Source organism: Octodon degus, unplaced genomic scaffold (assembly GCF_000260255.1).
Source record: "Octodon degus isolate 3935 unplaced genomic scaffold, OctDeg1.0 scaffold00007, whole genome shotgun sequence".
In the NCBI taxonomy this organism is placed as follows: Eukaryota; Metazoa; Chordata; class Mammalia; order Rodentia; family Octodontidae; genus Octodon; species Octodon degus.
The window spans coordinates 14,558,352-14,585,485 of record NW_004524583.1 but is presented as its reverse complement, the minus strand read 5'-3'; the positions used below and the strand labels follow the sequence as shown (position 1 = coordinate 14,585,485).

General features: G+C 53.7%; 1 protein-coding gene across 1 annotated transcript in view; it reads left to right on the top strand.

The window, feature by feature from the left end:
• Positions 1 to 27,134, top strand: part of Plekhh1 (pleckstrin homology, MyTH4 and FERM domain containing H1) — a 41,520-nt gene that overhangs the window by 8,206 nt on the left and 6,180 nt on the right. The window contains exons 3-23 of the mRNA XM_004624773.3: positions 4,920 to 4,982; positions 5,671 to 5,820; positions 7,528 to 7,611; positions 10,527 to 10,608; positions 10,774 to 11,531; positions 14,626 to 14,704; positions 15,247 to 15,338; positions 17,117 to 17,267; positions 17,417 to 17,556; positions 18,004 to 18,114; positions 19,196 to 19,282; positions 19,832 to 19,993; positions 21,357 to 21,437; positions 21,541 to 21,720; positions 22,021 to 22,132; positions 22,886 to 22,998; positions 23,584 to 23,760; positions 24,000 to 24,097; positions 24,538 to 24,715; positions 25,099 to 25,254; positions 26,453 to 26,553. Coding sequence (XP_004624830.2) covers positions 4,920 to 4,982; positions 5,671 to 5,820; positions 7,528 to 7,611; positions 10,527 to 10,608; positions 10,774 to 11,531; positions 14,626 to 14,704; positions 15,247 to 15,338; positions 17,117 to 17,267; positions 17,417 to 17,556; positions 18,004 to 18,114; positions 19,196 to 19,282; positions 19,832 to 19,993; positions 21,357 to 21,437; positions 21,541 to 21,720; positions 22,021 to 22,132; positions 22,886 to 22,998; positions 23,584 to 23,760; positions 24,000 to 24,097; positions 24,538 to 24,715; positions 25,099 to 25,254; positions 26,453 to 26,553 — 3,155 coding nt within the window. The remainder of the gene's footprint in view (positions 1 to 4,919; positions 4,983 to 5,670; positions 5,821 to 7,527; positions 7,612 to 10,526; positions 10,609 to 10,773; positions 11,532 to 14,625; positions 14,705 to 15,246; positions 15,339 to 17,116; positions 17,268 to 17,416; positions 17,557 to 18,003; positions 18,115 to 19,195; positions 19,283 to 19,831; positions 19,994 to 21,356; positions 21,438 to 21,540; positions 21,721 to 22,020; positions 22,133 to 22,885; positions 22,999 to 23,583; positions 23,761 to 23,999; positions 24,098 to 24,537; positions 24,716 to 25,098; positions 25,255 to 26,452; positions 26,554 to 27,134) is intronic.

Genomic DNA, 27,134 nt, shown 5'->3' with positions numbered 1-27,134 from the left:
CTCTGGACCAGTCAGTACTAGAAGTTTTATTTGGTTTTCCTAAGACAGGATTTGCTAGGCAATTCAGGCTGGCCTTGAATTCGCAGTGATCCTCCTGTCTCAGCCTCTGGAGTGCTGAGATTACAGGCACGTGCCATGTCCAGTTCACCTCTTCTAGAACTCTTAGACCTTGCCTCTGTTTGCCTCTCTGTCTCCTGTTTCAGACTGTGCGAGACAGACAGCTGTGGGTACTGCCAGACACTGTCCTGAAAAGCAGAGAATTCAGCCCCCTGGGGAAAAGGGCAGCTGACCTCAGGCAGTGGTTCTTGGGGTGTGGTCAGATGCTCGGAGGGGGTGTGGCTGGAATGCCCGGAGTGCTTGCTGGCTAAGCAGGTTTGTTCCCTGGCCAGCCCCAGCCCCCAGTGCAGTTCTCTTGGCCCACTCCTCCGGGTGCTGCTGCTGCTCTACATGTTTACCAGGCTCCCAGCAAATTGTCTGTACTCTGTAGAGTTGGAGAAGCTTGCATTAGGCTGTGATACTGGGGGTGGGGTCTGAGGGCAGGAAAAGATAAGAAGGTATCTACTCAGAGAGAAGAAACTCCAGTTGCTAGTAGTAAGAACAACAGAAATAGCTTACAAAGCACAAATAAACAAGCCAGGTGCAGTGGTATTCACCTGTTATCCCAGCTACTTGGTGAGCTGAGGCAGGAAGATAGCTTGAGCTAAAGAGTGCGAGACCAGGCTACCAGACACCCTTAAAAAACACCAGGGTCCAAAATGAAACAAAATCCCCTTGAGAGCTGACTGCTGACTGAGAAGAGTAAGAGCCAAATGAAGAGGGGAAACCCCAAGAGATGCTCAGCGTGAGGCCGAGGGGGTCAGGGCAGGCAGGGCCCGCTGGTCTCTGGTAATGCATGCTGTGGGGTTTGCCTCTGCCCTGCCGGGGCAGGGGTAGTAGGGTCGGCTGCCTGGAGGCAGGAGCTGAAACTGAGCCTGCCGGTAAAGGCGTAGTTATCGCTGCACACATCCTGAGTGAAAGGGTGAGTGTGGGAAACACGCACCCACCTGAGTGAGGGGATGGCAGCAGCCTGTCGTGCTCAGTTAAGGCCTCATGATAGAGAAAAGCAAAAGCAAAGGGAAAGAAGAGTCTTCCAGAACTTGACGCTAATTCTGGTTTCCCACGTGAGAATTTATACCACCTGTGTGGTTTAGGAAACCTAGCTTCTGGGCCATTGGGAAGCCTAGGAATGGACACAGAACCTCTCTGTGGAGACCCCAAGCCAGACCTCACAGGATCCACACAGAGAAAAGAGCCTCGGAGAAGATGGATCTGTCATGCAGACTGATTGCCTGGTTGGGGGAACAGCCTACAGCGAGCGACAGCCACAGCCATCGTTGGAATTCCGGTGATGGAACTGTTGACAGGAGAGTGAAATAAGTGTGTTCAAAACTGTGGGAGACACAGGAAGACCCTGAAACCGTGAGACAGCAAGACAGTATCCCAAAAGAGCAAGTAAACTTGAAAACCACCTAGAAACTTCTTTAAAAAAAAAAAAAAAAGTGTTATCACTGAAATTAGCTTTCCTTTTTTTTTTTTTGAGATGGAGTCTCACTATGTAGTTCAGGCAGGCCATGAACACACTATGTAGCCCAGGCTGGTGTCAAACTCACAGTGATCCTCCTGCCTCAGCCTCCTGAGTGCTGGGTCACAAATGGGTAGATTGATTCAACATCAGATTAGGCAGCATCAAAGGTTGGTGTCCTGCATGGAAGGCGGACCTGAGGAAATCAGCGTGGAGAAACACAGATCCAGAGCTGAGGAGCGGCCGGGGGCTGACAGGACTCTGTGCACCCCCCACGAGACTGGATCGGAGAAGAGGCACGCTTGAAGAGATGATGGCGAGGATGGGAGATGTGAACGCTAAGATTCCCAAGGTAGAGTCTGGACAGGATCAATTTTTTAAAAGTTAGTGCCTTCTGTTCTAGGCAGATTATAGTTCAGCTGCTGTGAAAAGAGCCTAAAATAACTCTGGGCCAAAAGACAGATGTTTCTTTCTTTCTTGGGTAACCGCCTGGAAGATAAGCAGTCCAGCTCCAGGGCAGGGCCCTTTGTGTGAAGAGGTTTCACACTGATAGCAGCACATTCCCACCCTTCCCTCCAAGCGCTTGACTAGACATTGCGGAGCTGCCTCCTGTGCGCACCCTGCCGCTGGCCAGATACTGGTTTTGTTTTTTAAATTATTTGTATTTATTTTATGCTTAATTTATTCCCACACCATAAGTTTTTGTTTCTTCAGTCTCTTCTGGGATATCTTTTTTGTTGTTGTTGTTGCAGCAGAACCAGGGATTGAACTCAGGCCCAAGTGCTTGCCAGGCAAGCGTTTATTCTACTGAGCTATCTCCCCAGCCCCATATCTCTTTCTTCTGTTCAACTTCCTCCTCTGATTTAGGAACAGTTCCTTTTCAGTGAGGATCATCTCAATATGGCAGGGGCAGCTCATGGATGGGTTAATCCGGCCATGAGCTCTGTAAGTACGGCAGCGCATCTTGGGTGCTTTGTTCACCTGGGTATGTTCAATAACCAGAGAAGCTACATCTAAGCCCTTAAGCTCAGCATTACTCTCCGCATTTTTAAGCATGTGCAGCAAAAATTCAGCACTCTTTTTGGGCCACTGACCCTGTGTCCAGCCCCACTGTTTGGCCTGGGCACACCTACCAACTCCACCATTGTAATGCTGCCGGAATGGCACACATTGCTTCTTTAATGTGACATCCTTCAGATACTTAGTGGCCTTTTGGATATGCATACCCTTGATGGCCTGGCAGTTTCATGCATGTTCTTAAGTTGAACGTGAAGATTTGAGCCTCTGGATTTGCATGATTTTGGGGGGCTTTCTGGGCAGAAAGAGTAGCAGATCATCTTCACAGGTCACCTCAGGCCGCTCACAGGAAGAACTGGCCAGATACTATTAATTGTATAGATGTATCAGTTGCAAGGAAGATTGGGAAATGCAGTTTTCAGCCTGGGTAACTCTGTGCTTAGCTTAAAGTTTGGCATTCCATTTATTCATTTTTTTTTTTTTTATTGGTTTTTGAGACAGGGTCTCACTGTGTAACCCAGTCTGGCCACAAACTCATGGCTGTCCTCCTGCCTCAGTCACTTGAGTGCTGGGCTTCCAGGCTTGTGCCGCCACGCACTGCCTGCGGTGGGAATGTTGAGCCCTCTTTTCACAGGAGCAGAGGTGGCTCTCAGCTCAGCACAGCTGGGCATGGCAGGCTTGGGTGGGAGAGTTTGTTGTTCCTTCTGTCACAGCACCGCTGGGTGGGACAGGAGCTGTGGGCTTGGGGCTTGAATATATCAGGTTGGTGACACCTACCTATCGTCAGGTTGCCACTGCCAGTTCTGAGGCAGCTTGTGGATCTTGGGGCAGCTGGTGAAGGCAGATCCCTGCCAACTCCCTAAGCCTCCTTGGCTGATGTCACCTGGACCTTCTGCAAGGAGGACAGCTGAGGACAGGGTCTGAGGGAAGCAAACGAGGGTGGCCCACCCACAACGCTGCTTGTCAGAGACCTGTGTGGGGGGCCCTTTACAGGGTCTGCCCGAGAGACGGGTCCAGTGGGGTGAAAACTAAAAAGGCGGAGGACACCGCTGGGTGTGCTCCAGCAGCAGTAGAGAATTCATTTTCATAAGAATGAGAGAAATGGGGCCGAGGAGATAGCTCAGCAGGCAAGAGCCTGCCTGACCAGCACCAAGTCCTGAGTTCCATTCCTGGTACCAAACAACAACAACAACAACAACAAAGAAACACAAGGGAAACATGAAGTTGAAAATACACTCTTTAGGAGCCAGGGAGATGGCTCGGTAGAATAAGTGCTACCCTGGCAAGTGCAAGGGCCTGAGTTCAATCCCCGGTTCCACCAAAAAAGAAAAAGAAAATACATTCTTGAAGCAAGGATGGCAGAATGATTATTGTTGAGGGCAGTAGTGATACACAGACACTGACGGTGCTTTTCTAAAACAGTTGTAGCTATTCAGTATTTCAGTGTTCAGGAACTAGGTCCAGAGAAAAATCTGCAGCATGGAAGTGAGCACAGCAAGCCTGAGTGTCAGCTGTCCATGGCCAGAGGACAGGAGTGACCAGGAGCAGCAGTAGCCAGGAGCTGCTGGGCGCGGGCCCTGGTGCAGAGGATCACGCTGCAGGGTGGTCAGGGAGCTCACAGGCAGAGGTCCGCCTTAGGCCAGTGTCACTGGCCATTCTTGGCCTCAGTGAAGATGGCCAGCTCGAAAGTGAGACCAGATTTATTCTTCACTCCGCCTTGGTCTCCATCTCAGAATAGGAAGACAAGTGTTTTCCTCTGAGGAAATACAGAATGTTGGTTGCAGACGGTCATGAGTGCGAATTATCATTTCTTCGGGATGCCTCAGGTCTTTCGAGCTGCAGAGCAGGTATTTGGCTGGAGGTCCATCTAGGAAACTTGAGAGCCCCAGGCTCTTCCATTCAATATTTCCTTGTGTTCTTCTTGCTAGTTTTGGAGACAGGACATCACTATATAGTTGAGGCTGGACTCAAACTCAGCATGTAGTCCATGCTGGCCTTGAGCTTGGTCCTTCTTCCTGCTTCCACATCCCAAGCACTGGCATGATAGGCCTATGATACCACACCGGGGTCACTCATGATTGTCAAATCCCATAGGATGGGAAGGACAGTGAATGTGGGTGCCTGTGCCTGGCCCTTTCTACCTTCTGCATAGGGTCAAGAGAGGGGCTGTTGCTTTCTCAGCCCCTGTAGCTCTTCCTCTGCCCTAAGCCACTCAGATAGGGAATCTCCACCTGACACCCTTGAGCCTGAGGGTCTGTCTGCGTGCTCTGCTCCGTGGTGCTAAGACTGTGGTCAGAGGCGGCTCCTAATCTTTCCTGCCTCTCTCTCTCTGTCTGAGCAGATGCAAGAACTGGAGCAGAGGCTGCTGGAGGCTGAGGAGCGAGCGGAGAAGGCAGAGACCCAGGTAAAGGAAGGGGATTAGTGCGAGGTAGGGCAGTGCCTGCTCCTGCCAGAGACACATGTGGACACTTGCTCCTCACTGCGAAGCACCTCACAAGGACAGAAAGGCCAAGTGTGTCTCAGAACAAATTCAGGTACAGGGAGCTTTCTGTGTAAATGCAGAAGTCCTTGGGTTAGGTCAGCCCAATCAGTACACAGAAGAATCCACAGGGGCCACGCAATGCCATGGGTGGGATAAGTGGCTCATCGCCTATAGTTCTCACACATGTGCCCACCTGCTGTGGCCTAGCCAGTGTATGTGCTCCCCTGTCACTTCAGGAGCTCTTCTGTCTTGCTCTGTAGCCCACAAACTGTGTAGCTGCCAGGACAGGATCAGGCTGGAGGTGTGTGCGCTTCAGCCCAGAAGCGACATAACATTGCTATTCTGCACACACTGGTGACGCGAATTCCACAGCTCAGGCTAAGCAGATGAATTAGATGGCCCAAGACCTAGTTGGTCTTTTCAGAATAGCCAAACTTAATTTCTCCCTTGTCAGTTCCTTCATTTGCCTACACAGAAGCCTAACGAAAGTTCACTTCATCAACTGGCCCAAGCCCTTGTGGGTAAGGGTTCTGGCTGGCAGCCTCCTCATTGGGTGTGGTATGCATGGCATGAGTGGTGTGAACCTTACTAGGTCATTGGTGCTTTTCAGGTGGGCGTGATGGAAGAGAAGGTGAAACTGTGCAGTCTTAGGAACGTGGACTCCGCAGGCAGCCTGCACCGGAAATACCAGGAGTTGTTGAAAGCCATGCAGGCCAAGGTGGAGCTCATCGGCCAGCTGGAGGCACAGCTGGAGAAGCAGGTGGGCACCACTGCCCCACATCTGCGCCGTCGGTCCCCAGCCTCCGAGCCCCTTTGCTGGAGCCCTGGCTCACTGGCGGGAGCGCTTCCTCCCCACCTGTTGTTTTATATGGAGATTTAATTATCAGGAGATTCTAGCAGGGGATGTAGAGGCAAAAACACCTCGCTGGCGGATGTTCCAGTCTTAGTGTGTGTGCTGCCGAAGTGAGCACGGACTGTTTGGGGGTGAATCCCTCTCCTGGCACCTGTTGCGCTCTGCCCATGGGCATATTGCTCAAGTCCGTTACTCTCAAGCCCAGCACTGGGAAGGCTGAGGCAGGAGGATTGCAGCTAGTGCAAGGCCAGCCTGGGCTATACAGTTCAAGGCCGGCCTGCACTACAGAGCGAGACCCTGTCTCAAAAGTTAGTCACTGTTTCTCATCTTCTGTTTATAAAATAGAGGTTACAATACTTCATAGAGCTTTGGGGAGAAGTCAGCCAGGTAAGCTGTGTGCAGCATCTCGCGTGTGGTCAGTGCTTGGTACAGAGAGCTGTTCCCTGTCTGCATCCGCCTTGTGTCCAGCCAGCACGTGCTGTGTGACGCTTGGCTAGAGCACGACCACAGCAGGCAACTGCAGCAGCACAGGTCGCTGGTCAGCCTTGCTTGGCCCTTTTCCAGAGTTTCTCAATGAACTTGAGCAGGCGGAAGCCAGTGTGGGCTCGTCCTCTGAAAATCCAGGCCTCTCCTGAGCGTGTGGGATCCTGGGAGGGGCTGCTGCCCAGCGCTGACATCACAGCAGTGCTAGCTCCCCAGGTTGCCCCTGTGGGCACAGGGCTCCTGGGCTGTTCAGGCTGGCCTCAAACCTCGCATCCTGCTCAGCCCCTACCCCCACCATCTCGAACAAAGCCATCCCAGCTCTGGCCCTGCCTTCTGCCATTCTCATTTGTCCAGCTGTCCCCTCTGGCCAGAGCACTCTCTGTTCCAAGGTGGCCTTGAACTCACTGTGTACCCCAGGATGGTCTTGAGCTCACAGCTATCCTCATGCCTCAGTCTCCCAAGTGCTGGGATTACTGGTGTGTACCACCATGCCCGGCTCAGCGGCTCTTTTTCTAAGTGTATGTTCTTGAAGTCCCAGCTAATCCGAGCAGTGCTTTCTATTCTCTGTGTGTATGTGTGTGTGTCTTTTTATTTTTCATGTGATTGGTACAGGGTCTCACCGTGCAGCTTGGACTCATAGTGATCCTCTTGTTTTTCATTCTCCCCAGTGCTGGGATTACAGATGTGTGCCACCATGCCTGGACTTGGTGGCTGGCTCAATGCACACTTAGTCTGCTGAGCTATCTGGCTGGCCCTTTTGTGTGTTTTTAAATGTTTTTCTGTTTCCTGTTCACATCCTTTGCTGGTATTGGATTGTTCATTTCAAATAGCCCTTCGTATGAGTAATTTGTGTTGTAAATCCTCCCCACCGGGCCTTTTGATTTTGTTTTAAGGGATTCTCTTATTTTCAGTTATGCAGTAACTTATAGCCATGATGTAGATTTAGTAGTCTTTTCCTCTGTGGCTCTTTGGGATTTATATTGTTTAGGAGTTTGTAAGAATGTAACCATTCTTTTTCTTTGAGGCTGTTCCGTTCCCTCAGTCGCTCGATGTTTCCCTTGGTTTCCCACTTCCAGTTATTCACTCCGCCTGTGACACTGTGATTAACTGAAGCCCCCATCTTTCTCACAGAAGCAGATGCGAGCTGAGGAAGCAAAAAGCGTTCAAAAAAAAGCTGCAAAGATCAAGGAGTGGGTGGCGCTGAAGTTGACAGAGGTGAGTCAGAGACCCTTGGGTGCCTGGCCCGAGAGCGCGGGGCGGGGTCCCTCCTTCCGGGGCTCCCTGCCTCCTGGGAGGATCCTCGCCCGCCCTTTTTTTGTCAAGCACTTGCTCTCTGTCCAGTTTAGACACCAGGACACGTGCTTTAGTTCCTTCTGCCTGGCACTCCTGACTGGCTTTGTGCTGGCTGTGAGTCTGGAGAGAAGGCATGAGTCCCTTCTGGCTGGGCCCCTCCTTTTCCCCTCCAGGAGCAGTCTCAGAGCACTGTCTGTCCACTGCCCTTCTCTTCTGTCCTCTGTTTTTCTTCACTTTGCTTTTATAGTGTTCATTTTTCTTTTTAAAAATTACTTTGCCTACACTTTATTCATTTTGTTTGTTTACAAACCCTGTGTTTACTGCCCTTGTCGGCATAGGCAACCCCCACCCCAAGCAGGACATCTATGGTGGCTTGGCGCCCGCTTCCCACTTGTTCACTTTCCCTGCCCTGATGGGTGCCTGGTGTCCCTGCCAGGTGCCGGGCAAGAGGATGCCTCCTTTTCAGTACCCCGTTTCCCAGGATGACAGGTTCTCTGTACCCCACTGACCCTAGTCCAGAGTATGGTGGGGACACCACGGGGATGAGTGGGGTGCTGGCTCTCCAAGGCCAACTGAGGTGTCTTGAGTGCTGTCCTATTGACCCACCTGGCCGAGGCTTTTTAATGTTTAAAAACGTGGCAAAATAGACATAAAATTTATCCTTTCTATTGTCTTTATAAAGCCCAAGTGTTATGCAGCCATCACCGCTGTTTCCAGAACTTATTTCCCCAAAGCTCACCAACCACTGACCCCTGATCTGTGCCCTACTCCCCCAGTACCTGGTAGCCTCTGTTTCCCTTTTCCTCTCCATTTATTTCTGTAGTTGATAAGCTGCTATTACTGTGTTTAAGAAGCTCAGGGCTAGGGCCTACTAGATAGCTCAGTGGATTAAAGCGCCTGCTTAGACAGATGCAGGGACTGGGATTGGATTCCAGTGTACAGTGCCAGCTTCGCCCCTGGGGTCCTCTGAGGCAGCAATTGAGACTGGGTGTGGTGGTATGGGCCTGTAATCCCAGCACTTGGAAGACTGAAAACAGGAGGATCACTGAGTCTGATCTACGCAGTGAGACCCTGTATACCCTGTCTGTACTAAGAAGCTCGGGCTGGAAGCTGTCATGGTGATGTCAAAAAGCCACTGGTCATGGTGGTGCACACCTAAATTTGCAGTGTTCCTGGGAGGCTGAAACAGGAGAATCCCAAATTCCAGTCTAGACTAGGCAGATAAGTGACTCCCCCAAGGGGGAGGAGGGTTGGAATGTAGCACAGTGCAAATGCTCTCAGTTCAGTCCCCAGTGCTGCAAAAACAGAAACAAAACAATGCAATCTAGCCTCCTAAACAAAAGAAAGGGCCTGCAGCTTGGAAAGGAATGGTCACACACCTCCTGGCTCTATCCTGTGTGGAGAGGGTGGCCCAGTTCTGGAGGAGGGCCCGGACCTGGGCGGCCTCCCATGTCAGGTGGCTTGCTGGGCTGCAGGTCCTGGGGACAGAGCTGAAGCCCATTGGCCTCTGTATTACCACTGCCCCAGGAGGCCTTCGAGAACAGGGCCTCAGTGAGTACGCTAGGTTGATTTCAAAAGAAAATGCAGAGTAAAAAAAAAGGGGGGGGGATTCAAAGGAAAAAAAAAAAAGAAAATGCAGTTTCCTTGAGAGTAGATTTCATAGGGGGTCGATGAAGCAAGAGAAAACAGCCTTGGAGGGGCACACACTGGGTCATTTTTTGACTTAGCCAAAGTTCAGGAATGGGCACACCTACAGCAGTGTGTGGGGAGCCCTGCTGCGACTGAGAAGCCCAGCAAGTGCGACAGGGAGTGTGGCGCGCTCAGAAGGCTGTAACTTTAGTGGGGGTGGCTTGATTGTGCAGGTGCTGGCTGTTACTGCATTTGACGGTGGGGGGCTGAGACAAGTGTTGCTGTGTAGCCCAGGCTGGCCTTGAACTCGTGGCACTCCTCCTGCCTCGGCCTCCCAAGGGCTGAGATTGTAGGAAGAGTGCTGCCACCATGCCCAGCTGTTAACACTTTGTTATTATTACTTCTGATTCTGTGAATTGAACACAAGTTATATCTTTAGCCTTTCTTAATTTTTTTTTTTTTAAATTTATTTTGAGACAAAATCTTATTTAGTTATCCAAGCAGGGCTCAAACCTGGGATCCTCCTGCCTGAGCCTCCCAGAGCACAGGGCTTATACGTATGTACCGCCTTGCCCAGCTCCAGCCTTTACCTGTTAAGCTGGGTATTGGCCCTCTAAGGAGTAGTTTCAGAATCATTTGTTCAGCTGCTCATTGATACAGGATACAGCTCTGGGTGTTAAATTTCACAATTTTAGAAGGATTAATAAGCCAGGTGTGGTGGTGCACACCTGTAATCCCAGCTACTTTGGAGGTTGAGATAGGAGGATCAAAAGTTTGAGGCTGATGTGGACGGTAGCAAAACTGACTGAAATGAAGAAGGAGAGGGTTAGGATGTAGCTCAGCACCTTCTGGTTTAATCCTCGATGCAAGAAAAAGACAAATCAACCAAACAAAACCAGAAACCATCAAAAAAGAGAAGTGCAGGCCTTTCTAAGGAGAATTCTGACTCACCCCACAGCAGCTGGCATAAGGGAAGGAAAAGGCGAGGGCTCCCAGAGGGCAGCACCAGGCAGGGAGGACACCATGTGCCCTTTTCCAAAGGCTTTAATCTTACTTTGAGTTACATGTCCGAACCTGCAGAGGCTGTGTATTCTAAATCTCCATTTTCTTTCCTTCATTATAATGCTGGGAATCAAGCCCTGGGCCTTGACCTAGGAAGGATCCTACCTCTAGGCCACACCCCCAGCCTCTAAATCTTTTTTCCCCAGCTTGAGATGGAGAACCAGCACCTGAAAAGCTGTAATCAGCACCTGATGGAGCAGGTGGGCACCCTTCAGGCTGCGCTGGAAGGTAGGCCAGTGTGTGCATGTGCGCGCATGGGGGTGTGTGTACATGGGGGTGTATGGGGGATGTAGGTGTGTGTAGGGGTATGTACCTGGGTGGGGGTGGGGAGTGTGTGGTGGGCCTGAGCAGAGTAAAGCACCTTCTCACTGTCCTGCTTTTGCCCCACCCCAGCCCAGCAAGTGGAGCCCCCGGGGAGGCTGCTGGCAGCTCCTGAGGGAGCCTCAGAGCCAGAGTCTACACCTGCAGAGCCAGGAACCCAGTCTGTGGGGCCGGACAATGGTTCCCAGGCCCTGGATTTGAGAGTGGTCACTCCTGCACCTTCTCTGGATGCTCCCGAGGGCAAAGGCTTTCTGTCTGAGGCCAGCAGCCCTGCAGAAGGTTCTAATTCCAGGCCATTCTATCCTGAGGAAAGGGCAGAGGCCAAGGTGCTTCTACCCCACGTGGAACACGAGCACTTTCCCAGCCAGCTGTGCCCAAAGCCCGGAGCCCCCAGACCTGGCTCTGCCTCCTGGGGGCAGGGCCTGGTCACTGCTCAGGAGAGGGTGCTCTCTGGCATCAAAGCCTCTTCCCGGGAAGGCGGCCCTGGCAGCAGTTTGACGCTTCCAAAGTTGCGGGCTCCCAACCTTCCCCAGGACAGTGTCCAGCTCACCAAAAGGCACCACAGTCAGCCCCACATCGGACCCCGGCGTTGTGAGGATGTGGTGGGTGTTGACACTGGGGCTTTGTCCACCCTCCGCCCATCTGGCCTTTCGAAGCCAGAGACCTGTGCTGACTTCCGGGAAGAACCAGAGAAGATGGAGATGGGGGAGCTCCCTGCAGCAAGGAAGGAGGAGGAACAGGAGAGCCTGATGGCGCCCAGCACTCAGTTGGCAGAAGGGAAGCTGGGGAACAAGCCACCCCCACCACCCCTGCACCGGTTTCCCTCCTGGGTAAGAGGCAGTGCTGTATTGGTCAGCTTCTCACGGAGGCACCAAACACCCAATGCAGCTTGAAGAAAGGGTTTTGTCTGCCCACGGTTCCAGAGGTGTCAGCTGCCTGGAAGTCCAAACCTCGGGTGGAAGGGTACAGAGGAGCCAAGAGAGATCTGTTCCCAAGGGCTCAGCCTGGGGGTACGGCCGCCACCTGGGCGCCCCCTCCTACCAGCATATTCACTGTGACGTTAGTGTATGTTAGCCCAGTCATGCTGACAACTCAAGGGAGCAGGCACCTGCGCTGAGCCTGAGCAGAAGCTGGCATCCACACCGCAGCGCGGGCAGGCTGGCGCCAGGGAGCCTACCTGTCCCACTCAGCCAGTGTGGGGCAGAGCCGGAATCCGAAGGGATGCTGGTGAACCGAGCACTCCCCGTATGCCACCCGCCGGGCCAGCGCCTGTGCGTGTTTCCTCATTTCATCTTTGTGACTCTGAGATCTGACTGCACGTAGTGGCTAAGAGGCAGGTCCCAGTACTGAGCCACTAAGGTTCGACTGTTCACTGTGTGACCCTGGGTAGGTTCCTAAACCCCAGTACCTCAGTTTCCCTTTGTAAAATGGGGACATTAGTGGTCCCCATTTACAAGGCCACTACAAGGATTAAAAGTATTGGTAACTAATGAACTTGCCAGGCAGTGATATGCAGGGGCTGGCTGGCTGTGCCTCTGAGCCTTAGCCTTCCTGTAACCTGGATAAAAGGGTCTGCTACCCTATAGAGGATGCAGGGGAAACAAGAGCAGGCTTTGGTGCAGGGACGCGGGGCCACGGAACAGGAAATCATATGTGGTCTTTCTTTTCTGTCTTTTTGCTTTGCTTTGCCTTGCCTGGCTCTACTTCACTTCAGTTTTCTTTTCTTGCTTCAGGGGAGCTAACCTGGGGCCTTCACACTGAGCTATAACCCCAGCACATTTTGGTCTTAGTAAGTCACTAAGTTGCCCAGGCTGAGTTTGAATTTCCGATCCTCCTGCCTCTGCCTCCAGAGTGCAAGGACCATAGGTGTGCACCACTACACCTGGCTTGTTCCTCTTATTTTTGTATCCCATGTTTTCTGTGATTTAAAATGAAAAGGGGGCAGGGCAGAGTGTTAATCTGCTTCACAGTGCAGTGGCAAGGGTGACCTGGGTTTGAAGGGGTTGGCACAGAGCCTAGCAAGTGTGATCGCCGCCTGTGTGAGTTGGGCCTGGGTCTCCCGTGATAGATGCAAACTGCTGTCCCCGCATGAGGTGTCCTATTAGTTAGCAGTGGACCAGCCTTCCTTGGAGCCCAGCACTGGTAGGATGGGACACTGTAGAGGCACTGAGCTTGCTACTCAGGATGAGACCAGATGCTGCTGTGGGGAGGAACAGCACCAACCCATGGCGGCAGCAGGTGCAGGGTGCCTGTGGTTGTCTCTGGAACTGTCAGCAGCAGTGGGGTGAACAAGGCACCATCTAGGCCAGAGCTGGGGCAGGAGGGCTCAGCAAGTGTTATCGTGAGGTGCCAAGACACCGCCAGCTACAGTGGTGACTGACAGCAGAGGGGGAGAGAAGAGGAGAGGAGAAATTTATACAAATTGCCTTAGCCAGACTCGGTACACCTGTGGACTATACCTGTAGTTCCAGCACTTGGGAGACTGAGGCAGGAGGGTCACTTGACTCAGTAGTTCAAGACCAGGCTAGGTAACAGCAAGAAAAAGAAACCTGCAAAAACAAATGCTTCAAGTGACATTGGCTGAATGAGTCTCAGCTCCACTCATTCAGGCATTGGGGGACAACATCAGGTCTCTCCCTACGTGCTCCCTTTCTCTGGAATCCGACGGTGCAGCTTAAGGACGCTATTCCCTGTCTTCACTCTGTCACACGGTGCCAGCTTGTCAGACACCCTTGTGGGAGGGGGCGATCCTTACTGTATGGGTTTGGGGAGCCACCAAGGCCATGGTGGTCAGAGAGCCCTGGGCAGAGACCACCAGGGAATCACAGCCTGGGGCTTCCAAGGTGTCCAGTCTGTTGTTTGCCTTTAGAGTTTGGAGAGCCCTTTTTCTTTTGGTCCTTAAAAACAGCCTTTCCAGGTGGGCATTGGATACCTTTTACCAAACAGTGCTTGCTTTTGTTTAGCTTCAGCCCTTCAAGCTTAAGTTTCACTTCCTTTGTGAAGTCAGAGCCTGTCCTTGGTTTAATTCCAGAACCACTGTGGACACAGTCTTTTCTATGCCCAGTGTTAACCATCACGTGCACCCCAGCTAGCTGCCTCACAGAGGCACCAGCACCCTCACACTGCCTCCCCAGTCCTGATGCAGCCTTAGTCCCTCCTCTGTCCCCCAGCTCTGGGCCCACTCCCCAGTATGCAGTCCTGAAGCTCAGCTGTCCCCAGTTCCTCCTCCACAGGCCTGCAAGCTCCCAGGCCAGCCCTTGACTCTTGGTCACCAGACTGGCATCTGTTTTTCCTCGAGGACAAGTGGACAGACAGCTCTGCCTGGCCTGGGCCTAGCTGAGGATCAGAGCTCGCCAGGCCCGGGGGCTGAGGCAGACCTGGGCACACCCTCGGGGTCAGGACGCTCGCAGGGTTCCTGAGCCCACATGGATGAAGTAGGCTTTATAGGTGGGCCCGGAAGCCAGTCCTGATTTTGTATGATTCTTGTAGAGAGACATTGTGTCCTAGGTTCTCAAGTTCAGCAGCTGGCTTGTGAGAGAGCTTGCTCTCAGCATGGGATTTGGCTTCCTCATCAACACTGCCCCGTCAGGGGTGGGGCCTGAGCCCACAGGCCTCTGCGTGGGTAGATGCTGAGACAGCCTCCTCTGCCCCTGAGGACAGGGATGAAATGGCTCTGCTGGGCACGCATTCCATCCAGGTCTTAAGTGTTGCCCTTAACTCTAGCCTGATTCCACAGCAGCCTCCTGAAGGTCAGCACTGTTTGTGTGAGAGCTGAGGAAAGGGGGGCTTGGGAATGAAGAAATGCCTGAGAGTCCTGCTGTGGTGCCGCTGTGCCCCTCTGCAGAGCCAGGCTTTCCCTCTGCTCCCCGTGGGGCTGTGGTAGGCGCAGTGCTGGCCCTGACCTCTTGGGCGCTCTCTTTCCAGGAGAGCCGCATCTATGCTGTGGCGACCTCAGGCATGCAGGTGTCAGATGTTTGTCCACGAAGCAGTGCCGCTTGCTCTGGTGAGTTCGAGTGAGGCTGGAGGCCCCCAGGCGCTGGGTGGCAGGGTGGGCAAGCGTGGAGGGGGAGTCTATGCCACACTCAGGTCCCCACCAGGAGAGAGCAGTGGGCTTGGCCACCCAAGCCTCCAGGTTCTTGGCAGAAGCCACACAGGTTCTGCTCAGCAGAGTTGGCCCAGCGGGGCAGCAATCAGGGCAGAACCACAGCCCGGCGTCCTGTGGGGAGGGCAAGGGGTGGGAGGCCCCCAGGGCCCAGATGCCCAAGCGTTCTGCGGGCTGGCTCCTGGGCGCCGGCCAGTCCCACAGCAGCAGGCCCTTGAGGGCACACGGGTCCTGACTCTCCTCAGCAGGAGCAGGACACACTGTGTGCCTTGCAGCTGGGGAAGGAAACGGCAAGACTTGGGTTCTCCTTGTGATGGGCTTGACTGTGTGGCCATTGTGGCCCTTCATGTCCTTGTGAGGAAGGAAGCAGAGGTGAGAAAGACGCTGCATCTCCCTTCAGGTTGTGGGACCTGAGTTCCCTCACCCTGCCCCTTTCTCCTCAGCTGCAAGCCCTCCTGCCCTTGTGTGCCCTGGCCCTTTCTCTGGCCTTGTCTACAAGAAGGTCACCGTGCCGGTCTACACAGCACTGAAAGGGGTAAGAAACCACCGTGCCAAGAGATGGGCCGACCCTGTCAGGAGGGGCTCTGTCTTGGCCTGCGCTGCCTGGGGGGTTGCTTGAGGGCCCCAGGGGGAGCTCAGGTCCTCCCCCCAAGTCGTTTACCAGTTATCATTTGGGTCATAAAAATTCTGCATTTATAGAAATCCAAGTTCACATGAGTGTGGGCAGGGTAAGAAATCAAAGGGTAGGCCTGTGCCCCCCACCCCCATCTTATGCGGCCTGGCCCACTCCTCAGGCCCTGGAGATCAGGGGCTTCTCCCAGAGTGTCTATATCAAGACGTATATTCTCCTAACATTGTTACACTTTTTAAGACAAAGATCAGATATAACTGCCATGTCATGTTTTCATACATAATTTTTACCTTTTTTTTTTTTTTAAATGGTTTTTGAACGCTTTTAGTAATACTTGGCAAAGCTTGTAAAAATAAGAGACCAAAAACTAAGAAAAATGAGAGGCCAAAAGTGAAATCTCTTCTCATGTTGCTTTTTCCTGCTTCCTAATGTTAGCGGTAACAGTCAGGGATGGTTTGGTACTTTTTTTCCATAAGGGTCTCTGAGGTGTTTACAAAAAGGTGGCACACGCGTGTGTACAGACTTGGGCCCACTTTCTGCCCTTGCCCTTTTCTCTCTCCTTCTGTCCACCCTCATTCTCTTGCATATGTGTGTCTGTGTTACACACAGAGGGCATCCCATGCCACACGTAGAATCACATACCTGCAATCCCAGCCCTCGGGGGAGCGGAGTAGGATTGCAGGTTTGAGCCGAGCCTGGGCAACCTAGTGAGAAGGAACAGCTTGTCTATAAATAAGTACATGAGTTAACGTCTGGGCTGTAGGCCGGTGTAAGGGCGCTGGGTTCAATCCCCAGCACCACAGAAACACAGGGGCCCTTCTGTGCCCTCCCTGACCGCTCCCGTGACCATGTCAGTGCCTCTGCACGCTGCCCGGAAGGACCCCTGAGGGCACCACAGCCGTGCCCCAAAGGGCCGTGTCCTCATCGGTCCTAAAATAAATGTTGCTGTGAACATCGTGGTGCATGCATGTGCTTGTGTGCTATGGGACACCAGAGGTGGAATTTCTGGGAAAATGACACAAAGGTTGAGGATTTGGGCACGTCCTCAGCACATCGCCTGGGTTGAACCCGGGGCCTTTGTACTGATTTTTGTTCTCTGTCCTTCATATTTTCTTCTCTCTTTTTTTCCCTTTGAGACAGAGTCTTATTATGTAGCCCAGGTTGTTCAAACTTGTGGCAGTCCTCCTTCCTCAGTCTCCAGAGTGCTGAGATTGCAGGCCTGCGCCACCACTCAGGCCAAACACATTTTTAAAAAAACACATAAATACAAGTGCTTGGCCACACTACAGGGTGTTTCCCTGCAGCTCCTCATACTGTCACCAACCTTGAGGTAATCAGACCTTTCTGATGTTGGCCATGCAAGAAGATGCCTCCATATTTCCATACCCCACCTAGGCACTTGCAGAGCTCCTGGCCTGCACCCTGGCCTGCTCATGCAGCGAGTGAGGCCACAGCAGGTGGGAGTTCAGCCTGCAGGGACAGCTGTTGGGGGCCACAGGAGGTGGTGTACAGATGGCAGAGGCCCAGGGAAGAGCAGGGACGCAGGGACCCCCGAGTGAGGCGAGAAGGACTGTACACCATGTGGGTCTGTTTGGTGCCCTAGCCGGGCGGTGACCCGTGTGTGTGTGGGGGGGGGGTTCTCAGCCGGGGCTACAGCAAGGCGTGGTCTCCTTGCCTTGCAGAAAGCCACACAGATCAGCAGCATGCCCTTTGGGGACGAGTCCTCGGGCTCTGAGGATGACTGCAGCTCTCTGGTGAGCTTCCGGGTGTCTGTACCCTGCTCTGAGTGCAGGAAGACCAGCAGCCTGGGCAGCCCTCGGGCCATCAAGAGAGGTACTGAGGGGGTGGGGAGGGGCTGGCACCCGGTGGATCCATTCTCAGCCCCTGCCTGGGGGATCCTGAGGGCAGGGGTGAAGCCCTGGCAGCCCCTGGGCCTGGGTGTTGGGGCAGGGGAGAGCCCTGATTCCTGTTCCTCTGGCCAGGAGTCTCCATGTCCTCGCTGAGCTCTGAGGGTGACTACGCCATCCCTCCGGACGCCTGCTCACTGGACAGTGACTACTCTGAGCCCGAGCACAAAATGCAGCGCACCTCCTGCTACTCTGGCGGGCTGGGCCTGGGCACGGTAAGCAGGGTGGGTGAGTGTGTTGGGGCAACCGAGGTGGCCCTAGGGGATTGGACCCTCAGGCCCTGTAAGAAGCCTGAGCCCAGCAATGTGTGCCCCATGCCTGGGAGCAGCACCCCTAGCAGGCTCCACCCCAAGCCCTTCCTGGCTCCCCAGGGCCCACCTGCTGCCTCATCCACAGTGCCTCCTCTGACACTTTTGTCTAGGGCCATTTGGGGGCCAGCTCTTGGCTGTACCCCATCCTGACCAGCCCTCCCTCGTACAGCTGGGTGTTGTCCCCACCACCCCCCTACCCCCACAGGAGCCCTCAGTCCAGTGAGGCCTTTGTTCCTCTCTGAACCCTCAGTGGGGCACAGGCCCAGAAAGGAGTACCCATAGTAGGAGCTCAGCCCAGGGGCACCCATTGACTCCCTGTCTCTCTCTGTTCCTGTACCCCTGCACCCTCAGGACTCACTGGAAAAGTCAGGTTACCTGCTGAAAATGGGGAGCCGCGTGAAGACATGGAAGAGGCGCTGGTTCGTCCTGCGACAGGGACAGATGATGTACTACAAGTCCCCGGTGAGGGCTTCCCTGAGACTGGTCAGAGGTGCTTGGGGAGGCCAGAGGTCACTGGGGAGAAGCCACCTGCCTGGGCCCCAAGGCTGCCAGCCTGCTGACTGCGGGCAGCTGGGCAGCTCCAGGCTGACTGGCTTAGCAGTTTGCTCTCTCAGAAGCCGCTGTGTCTTCTTCTTGCTTCCTCCTCCTTTCCTTCCCTCTCTTTCCTTTCCTTTCCCTCCCACTCCTTCCTTTTTCCCTACTTGGGGATCAAACCCAAGGGGGCTGTACTATTGAGCATCATGCCCATTCCCTTTTATTAAATATCTGTCTAATTTTTTTGGTTTTTTGAGACAGTCTTGCTGTATAGTTCAAGCTGTCCTTGAACTCACTATGTAGCCCATGCTGGCCTCAAACTCGCTGTGATCTGCCAGCCTCAGCCTCCCGAGTGCTTAGATTATCAGCATGCACCACCATGCCCGACTGAGAGCCAAGTTTAATGCTGTAAAGAAGGCAAAAAGGGCTTCTCTTGTCGACCTCCAGCTATTTGATAGCAGCTGTTTCCAACTCTATGTTAGGGATTCTTGATCTGTATTTCTCTGTGAGAAGCATGCTGTGATCAATTAGTCATGTCTGCACTGACAGTAGAATGATACACAAACTACCTATTTGCCATTCTTAATACGAAGTTGTAGTGGACTGTTTATTTGTTTGAGATGTTTTACTTGGCTGCCTGGGTCAGTCTTCAGCTCCTGGGCTCAGCCTCCTGAGTAAGTGGGATTGTGGGACTGTAGGCATGTGTCATCATGCCTTTGCTTAGTAGAAAGAATTTAAGGCCTTGTAGGTCAGTAATAACTTGGTGGCTTTTGACCTAATTGGAAAGGCTTATGCCGACCTTTGTGAGACCTGTGCCTGAAGGACATGAGATCTGCTTACAGCTCCATTTAGCTAGAATCAGAATCTAGAATAAGTTATCCACTGTGCAGAGTCTGGGATGCACAAGAATCTTTTTCCCTTGGCCTGTGACCTAGAGTAAGGCATGAAGGGTGAATGGTGTGCTCCGAGAACCTCTGCAGCACTTTCCTACCCATTCCTTTCTTTACAGAATGATGTGATCCTGAAACCTCAAGGTCAAGTGGACCTGAACTCTCATTGCCAAATTGTTTGTGGGGAGGGTGCACAGACATTCCAGGTGAGCCTGCTCCTAGCTGCTGAGTTTGCTTTGTTCTGCTTTGGTATTGGGGATTGACCCCAGGGCCTCGGCATTGAGCCGTGTCTCTGGCCCACTTTTTATTTCGAGACAGTTTCTCACTAAATTGTCAAGTTATTTCAGCTAGGCTTGCTCTGCCTCAGCCTCCCCTAGTGCCAAAACCGAAGGCTATGCCACCTTGGTATTTTAGACTGATTTATAGACAGATGAGGCACCAGTTTGGAATCTGACCATGATTAAAACAAAGATACAGCAAAATGAACATGAATGAAAGATTTCAAATCCACATCAGGATGTGGTCCTGGATTTTGAGTTCAAGAAAGGAGCAGAATGTGAGAAATGGAGTGAAAGCAGGAGAGATGGGGGTGGGAGATGAGGGGTGGGAAGAAACTAGGAAAGACAGGAAAAGGTGAGGAGGACAAAAGGGAGACAGCTGTAGACTCCAGAGAAGGAAGGCCTGGTGGGTTCAGGACTCTGAGCCACCCCAGGAACCTACCTGGCTGTGCTGACCCAGCGCCTCACCCTCTGTAGCTCATCTCTGAGAAGAAAACCTACTACCTGATGGCCGAGTCGCCTAGCCTGCTGGAGGAGTGGATCTGGGTCCTGCAGAGCCTGCTGAAGGTGCAGGCCATGGGGCCTCCGGCCCTGCTTCAGGAGGGCGCCAAGCCCGTCGTGAAAGGCTGGTTGACTAAGGTAGAAGGCCAGGTTGGGCGGGAAGGAGTGGGGCTGTGGAGCCAGGAAGCCAGGAGTGGAGTGCCGCAGAGCAGAATGGCACGGTGTGGAGCGTCAGGCTCCTGCTTCCCTGCACCCTCCTGCTGTCCCAGTAGCTTCCTTGAAGTGGTTAACTGGTTGTCCCTCAGAAAAGCCCGTGGTGATAATTCACCAGAAACAGAGGTCAGGGTAGTTAGAACAACTGTTCCTGAGATTGGAGTGAAGGATCAGAGGTGTATGATCATTATGTGTACCCAAAATATACCAGTAGACTTCGTTTAGTCTTTTTTATCTTTCTGAGATAGGTCTCACTATGGAGTTCAGGACCTGAAATCACTTTGTAGCCCAAGCTGGTTATGATTTTTTTGGAGGATAGCAGTACCAGGAATTCAGGACCTCCTGCTTGCCAGGCAGGTGCTGTGCCACTGAGCTATATCCCCAGCCCCAGTAGCCCAGGCTGGCCTCTAACTCATTAGCAATTTTCCTGCCTCAGCCTCCCAAGTGCTGGGATTAAAGTCATGCACCATCAGTAAACTTAATTAAATTTTATTATTGTTATTATGTATTTGGTACAAGGTCTCACTATGCAGCTCCGACTTGTAGTGATCCTTGTGTTTTCAGCCTCCCCATCGATGGGATTATAGGCTGCACCACCATGCCCAGGGATAAACTTAGTTAAAAAAAGAAAAGATCAGAGGGAAGTGTTTTACCCATGCTGTGGACATTGAGGGTTACCTGTGCACCTGCCACATCTCAGGATTAACAGTGGGGAGAAGGGGCCTGAGGGAGGGGTGTGGCTGGCCCTTCAGAGTTAGAGTATCCTGGGCCTGCCCAAAAGACGTTTTAGCTGGGGCTCTTCTGGCTGCAGAGGGCAGAGAAACATTTATTGACACCCCCCCCCCCCCGAAGGAGACCAAATGCCCTCAGCACTGAAGCAGTACCCACAGCCCACCCCTCCGCCCCTTGCCCGGGTCCCCTCTTCTGCTGGCGTCAGCCCCCCTGCCTGTGTGCAGTGTCTGCTCCCTCATGGTCTCTGGTTCCGGGGGCCCTGGGTGCTGCCTCCGTTTGCTGCCTTGTGCGATCCCTCGGCTCTGCCTCTACAGCTAGCAAGGCCTTCTGGTGTCTGTATTGCTGGAGGAGACCTTTGACTTTCTGGGTCCCCCCAACCCTGTAGGGCTCAGGCCAGGCTGGTTCATAGCCCAGGGGTGGCACTGCTGTGCTCCCAGGGAATCTGCGTGGCGCCTCTGCCATGAGTTGGCCCACCTCCCTGACTTTTCTTTGCCAGCCCTGGATTCATTTCCGGGACACCTGGTTCCGACACAGTTGGTTCATTTCTGTCCTACAGGTGAAGCACGGCCACTCCAAGCTGGTCTGGTGTGCTCTTGTCGGGAAAACCTTCTACTACTACCGGAGCCCCGAGGACAAGGTCTGTGTGCTCAGTGCCCCCAGCTCCACGTCACTGTGCTCCCAGGAGAGCTTGGGCGGGGCTGTGTCCCACCCCAGTGCTCACTGCTGGCTCGGGTGTGCAGCGCCCCCTGGGCTGTTTGCCTGTGCAAGATGCGCGCATTGGGGAAGTAGACGAGGACTGCGAGGCAGATGAGGACTGCGAGGCAGCTGCCGGCCGCTGGCCTTCCTCGCCCTGCACACTGGTGATCCAGCCACCGGGCCGCAGCCCAACCTACCTGCTCCTCAGCAGCAAGCAAGAGAAGGTAAGGGTGGTGGCCTCGCTTGGGCTGCCCACTGCCTTTCCCTTCTCCTTCCCCGAGCTAGTGTCCTGAGCTTCCCCACACTCAGGACACTGCAGCATTTAATATTCTCTGAACCGCACTTGTCCTTTCCTGCCATGACATACAGCTGCAGACATCTGCTCTTGAGTCTCCCTTCAGAGGCTGGTGGCCTTGCCTCCTGCCACCAGACCAGTGGGCCCCCACCGTGGGGAGCCCCTTGGCTGTCTGGCCCCCTGCTCTTCCTACCCTACCCACATTTAGGAGGCTTTTACCCTCTTCCAGGATACATGGCTTTACCACCTCACAGTGGCTGCGGGAGGCAGCAGTGTCACGGTGGGCACCGCCTACGAGCAGCTCATTGGGAAACTGATGGATGGTGAGGGAGGAGACCCAGGTAAGGCGAGGGAGGCCCTCACCATGTAGGTTGCAGGGTGGTGGCTGGGTGCCAACTGTGGTCAGGAGCCCTCAGGGTGCACTGCTGGCTCCCAAGCTGTGTTAAACACATCTCAAAGGAGAGAGCCCAACACACACTCCGGGGCCTGTTGGTCTCTGGCACATGCCGCAGTAGCCATTCTGTGAGGGACCCAGGTGCTCCAGAGACCTGGTTTTGCCGTGCTGTTTGCTGGCCACGGAGAGGATGGAAGGAAGTAGGTAGCTGGTTAATCTGTAGTTAAGAGTTCATTAATCAGTAAGTGAAGCCTGAGCTTGGGTCAGGTTACCTTGAGTATTTGGGGGTCTACATTTTTCCGCTGGTTCTCAGGCTCTTCGGCAGCTAAGCCAGCGGCCCTTACCACGCACCGCTTTACTTCCGCTGTGCGCTTCTCTGTTGCAGCCCCATGCTGCAGCCTGGGCTGACCCTGTGAAGACCAGGCCTCTCCCCTGTGCATGCACTCAGGCACTCCTGCGACCTGCCCACTCACCCCACCTGCAGCACCACAGCAGAGTGGTGGCCGCCTTCCTGTGCAGCGGTGCTCCTGCATGTGCAGACCCCACGCCCAGCTGTGCGTGCTGTGCTCTGTGGGTGACGAGCCCAGCACAGCCCTAAGCCTCAGCCACTAGCTTCCCCACAAATGAAAGTCCGGGTGGGGATGGGGGAGGCGAGTTCTGTATGCGGTAACCACTGTTGTTGCTCTTTGGTGTTGTGCAGACTCCCCACTCTGGAAGCACCCCATTCTGTGCTACAGCAAGGACGGGCTGTACACCTCCCTTACCACCCTGCCCTCAGAGGCCCTGCAGACAGAGGCCCTCAAGCTCTTCAAGGTAAAGTGGGAGTGGAGCCCATGGGCCCAGGCTCTGCCTGGGCAGCCTAAGCCCCTCAGGGTGAAACGTGCATGGAGACCACCCTTGGGGTTGGGGGTTTCTCACAGAGGGATGAGGAGAGGGAGGCAGAGAGCCCCATGGGATCTCCACAGCTTCCTCTATGGCAGACCGCAACCTTCTACAGCAGGGAGGAGACTGGGATGTCAGGAAATGGCAGGGAAATTGCTCCCTGGGGGCTGCTGCCTCGTATAGCTAGCAGAGAAGGCCAGGCTCCCATTGCTTTGGGGATGCAGATTATGACCTATTTGAGACTGTTCTTTTTGTGCCACATGAATTTCCTATTTTTTAAAAAATGTATTTGCTTATATAAACAAGCTTATGTCTTGCTTACATAATGGAAAGATTGTATCTGAAAGTGGTCCCAGTGAAAAGCCATGGAAATGGTAGTGTTCCCAGTTACAAGGGGCTGTCCCTTGTGGGCTTGAGCCTGCCTTCAGGCTCTGTTTGGGGTCCAAGATGGCACTGCACCATGAGGACAGTGCCAAGGGTTGTCCCTTCCTGTGCCTAATGCCGTGCTCCTTCCAGTCCTGCCAGCTCTTCATCAACGTGCCTGTGGAGGCAGCCTCGGTGGATTACCACGTGTCCCTGGCACAGACTGTGCTGCAGGTCTGTCTGGTCCACCCCGAGCTGCAGAGTGAGATCTACTGCCAGCTCATGAAGCAGACCAGCTGCCGCCCTCCTCAGAAGTATGCCCTTATGCAGGTGGGCATGGCACAGTGGCACAGGGACCCTGCCAGGGCCAGCCTCCCCGCTCCAGGCTGCCCAGCTGGATGCTGTCACACTGCAGTCACCATTGAGGGGATGGCTTTGTCCTGGGCTCGTGGGCTGGGCCGCGGAGTGAGGGAGGAGTATGGCAGGCCCCGTAGCCGAGGACTGTGTGGGTGGGCAGGCGGGTGGGCAGGCGCACGGCATACCCGGCACTTACCCCGTGTCCCCGGCAGTGCTGGCAGCTCCTGGCCCTGTGTGCTCCACTTTTCCTGCCTCAGCATCACTTCCTGTGGTACATCAAACAGCAGCTCCAGCGCCATGCAGATCCCAGGTAGGCGGCCGCGTTCCCCTGTCACTGCAGCACTGCTAGCTGGCGTGATTTAAAAGGGGAGCTAAGGGGAGACCAGGGGAGCAAATCTTGTCTGCCCTCTGAGATTCTCTTGGCATTGCTCCGCCCACTATTGTGAAAACAAAGGGATTCCTACAGGTCTGGGCAGCCTCGGCTTCTGTGTACGCCACCTGTGTCTGGGGGTGGTTTATGGGGCTCGTGAGCCTCATTGCTCCCAAATTATCCCTGAACATTTGCTTTGTTGCCACAGTCTTCTGGATTCTACAAGAAGACACCTTGCAGTAACCTGGCACACACAGGCCTGGCTGACAGCGCCCAGACCAGCTGCACTCGTCCTGGCTAAGTCTGGGAAGGCCTCCCAGATGCCAGAGCCAGCGATGAGCAGAGTTCTGCCTCCCTTCTTCTTTTCCCTGTCTTTTTAGCAATGAAACCGGCCAGTATGCCACCTACTGCCAGCGGGCTGTGGAGCGGACCCTACAGACGGGGGAGCGGGAGGCCAGGCCATCACACATGGAAGTGGTGTCCATCTTGCTGCGAAACCCCTTCCACCACTCCCTGCCCTTCAGCATCCCTGTGCACTTTGCCAACGGGACGTACCAGGTGAGGGCCGGCTGGGCCAGTGGGGGCTTAGCCCCCGGAATGGGCCCAGCAACAAAAGGAAGGCGTCTAGGATTCGGCATGGGAATGGGGTCGTCAGAGCCAGGGTAGAGGGACAGAAAAGCTTAAAGCACCCAAGTGCTTGAAAATAGATCTGTGGAACTCAATGCTTAGAACAGAAGCTGAGACCTGAACGAAAGAGTGGTGGGAGCCAGAGTCTCCGAAAGAGGGACAACGGCAGGAGCGAGCCTCTGCCGAGGAATATGAGGCCCACTTTGGTATATCAGTTTCCCTTGCTCCTTTGCACCTATGGGACCGAGACCCCTCCACGAGCCCTAGCGAGCTCCCCGGAAGTTCAGTCTGGGTGAGAATGCCTCTTTCCACAGGTGGTTGGTTTTGATGGCTCCTCCACAGTTGACGAGTTCCTCCAGCGGCTGAACCAGGAGACAGGCATGAGGAAGTCATCCCACTCTGGTTTTGCCCTCTTCACAGATGACCCTTCCGGCAGGGACCTGGAACACTGTCTGCAGGGGAGTGTCAAGGTGATAGCTCCCCCACTGCCCAAGGATATTGTGGTGGGCACAGAGCCCATCTAGTGTAGTCCTGACGGCTCAGCGGTCACTTTGGTGCTGAGCCCAAAGGTGGACAACTAGCATGATTGTGCTGTCCTCCCAACTATCTATACAGGCAGAGAAAAGCTGCATATACACAAAATCCCCACAGCCTGTCTCCCTCGAGTGGCCACGTAGTGTCCAGAGGAAGAGCCTCTTCCCAGCTGGGTGTAGGGCCAGGGAGGCCCCATCAAACCTGTCACCAGTTTTATCTGCCCCTACAAAGGTGGACAGTTCTGTGCCTGGCCCCACTGGGTGTGGTGTGGTGTGTTAGCACCCTTTCACTCTGTCTGTAGGGCCTCTGACTTGCTTCTAGGTCCAATCCCGTTTCAAGGAGGCAGGTCCTTGCAACAGTACGTCTGAAGTGCCCTGGTGTACAGGGTTTGTGGGAACGCGCTACTCCATTTGGCAGTATTATTTGGCTCTTGCCCTTTTTTTTTTTTTTTTCCTTTTTTTGTATTTTAGTAAGGGTCTGCAAAGTCTACAGGATCTCACTACATAGATCAGACTCAGTGATTCTCCTGTGTTCAGCCTCCCAAAGAGCTGGGATTACAAGCATGTGCCACCATGTCCAGCCTCAGTTGCCTTCTCAGTGTGCCCCAGGGGTGGGGCCGGCACAGCATGCTGGGGATCCAAGCCTGGCCACTGCATCTGCCTAAGCAGGCGCTTTAATCTGCTGAGCTATTTGGCTGGCCCTGTGTCCTTCCTTTACAGCAGAAGAAAGGCATCTAGTCTTCTATCATTGTCTAAAAACTGCCGCACACCTTCATAACTGTTCAGGCATCTGTACAGTTTTGTTACATGATAGACCTTTGTGCATGAAGAGGAGATTGAGGTTGATGGAGTGGAAGTGGACTTAGGTAGCTGTGTGCTTTGACTGGAGCCTGCCTCGCCCCAGGGAGGTCCCTTCCCTGTCAGGGCTGGTGGGAGAGCTGCCCTTGCACCATCCCCGGCTGCCCTCCATGTCCTTGCTTGTGGGTCCCAGGGACTGCAGTGCTGGCAGCGGGAGGCCCTACAAGGCGGCTCCTGTTGAGCGGCAGCTCCTGTAGCCCCTCCTTGGCCCAGTCTTGGCTGGATATCACTGTGCTCATGAGGGGCTTTTCTTATGTTCCTCTTTTGCCTCTTTAAGATCTGTGACGCCATCTCCAAGTGGGAACAAGCCTTGAAGGAGCTTCACCCTGGGAAGTCTGAGGGGGGAACACGCATCGTGAAGCTGACGTACAAGAACAGGTCCTGCATGCTGCGTGAGGTGCCCCTGGGTGCCAGTGCAACACCTCCTCAACGGGGTGGCCTTTTGGGGACAGGCAGAAAATGACCCACAGGTAGAACCCTGCCAGGCGGCCATTAGCTGGGCCCAAGCTTGCAGTTTTCCTCACACTGCGTGTGTGCACACATATACACACATACAGACACACACACACACACACGCACGCACACACGCCAGAAAAATGCCAACTTCCTGGGATGGCTGCAGATGTTACATTATAGAAATGCAGTTTTATATGAGTACCAGGTATTTTAAGGCTGAAGAATAAATAGCTCCGCTCCCACTTCCAGGAAATACATAAGTAGACATCCTGACTTTCTATCAGTTTAAGAAAATTCTATTCCAGTGTCTCCAGGAAAGTCCTTTCCTTGGTCTCCTGGAATCGTAACTCATCTGGTTCTGTGTACTGTGTTTCCCTTCCAAACCTGCAAGTCTAGTGGCTTTCAGAATTACCCACGTGCTGCTTGCTGAAAGCATTCCGTCCGTGTGGCTTTGCATGTGCTCCACATCATACTTGATCACAGCTTTCTGGGGCAACAGAAAA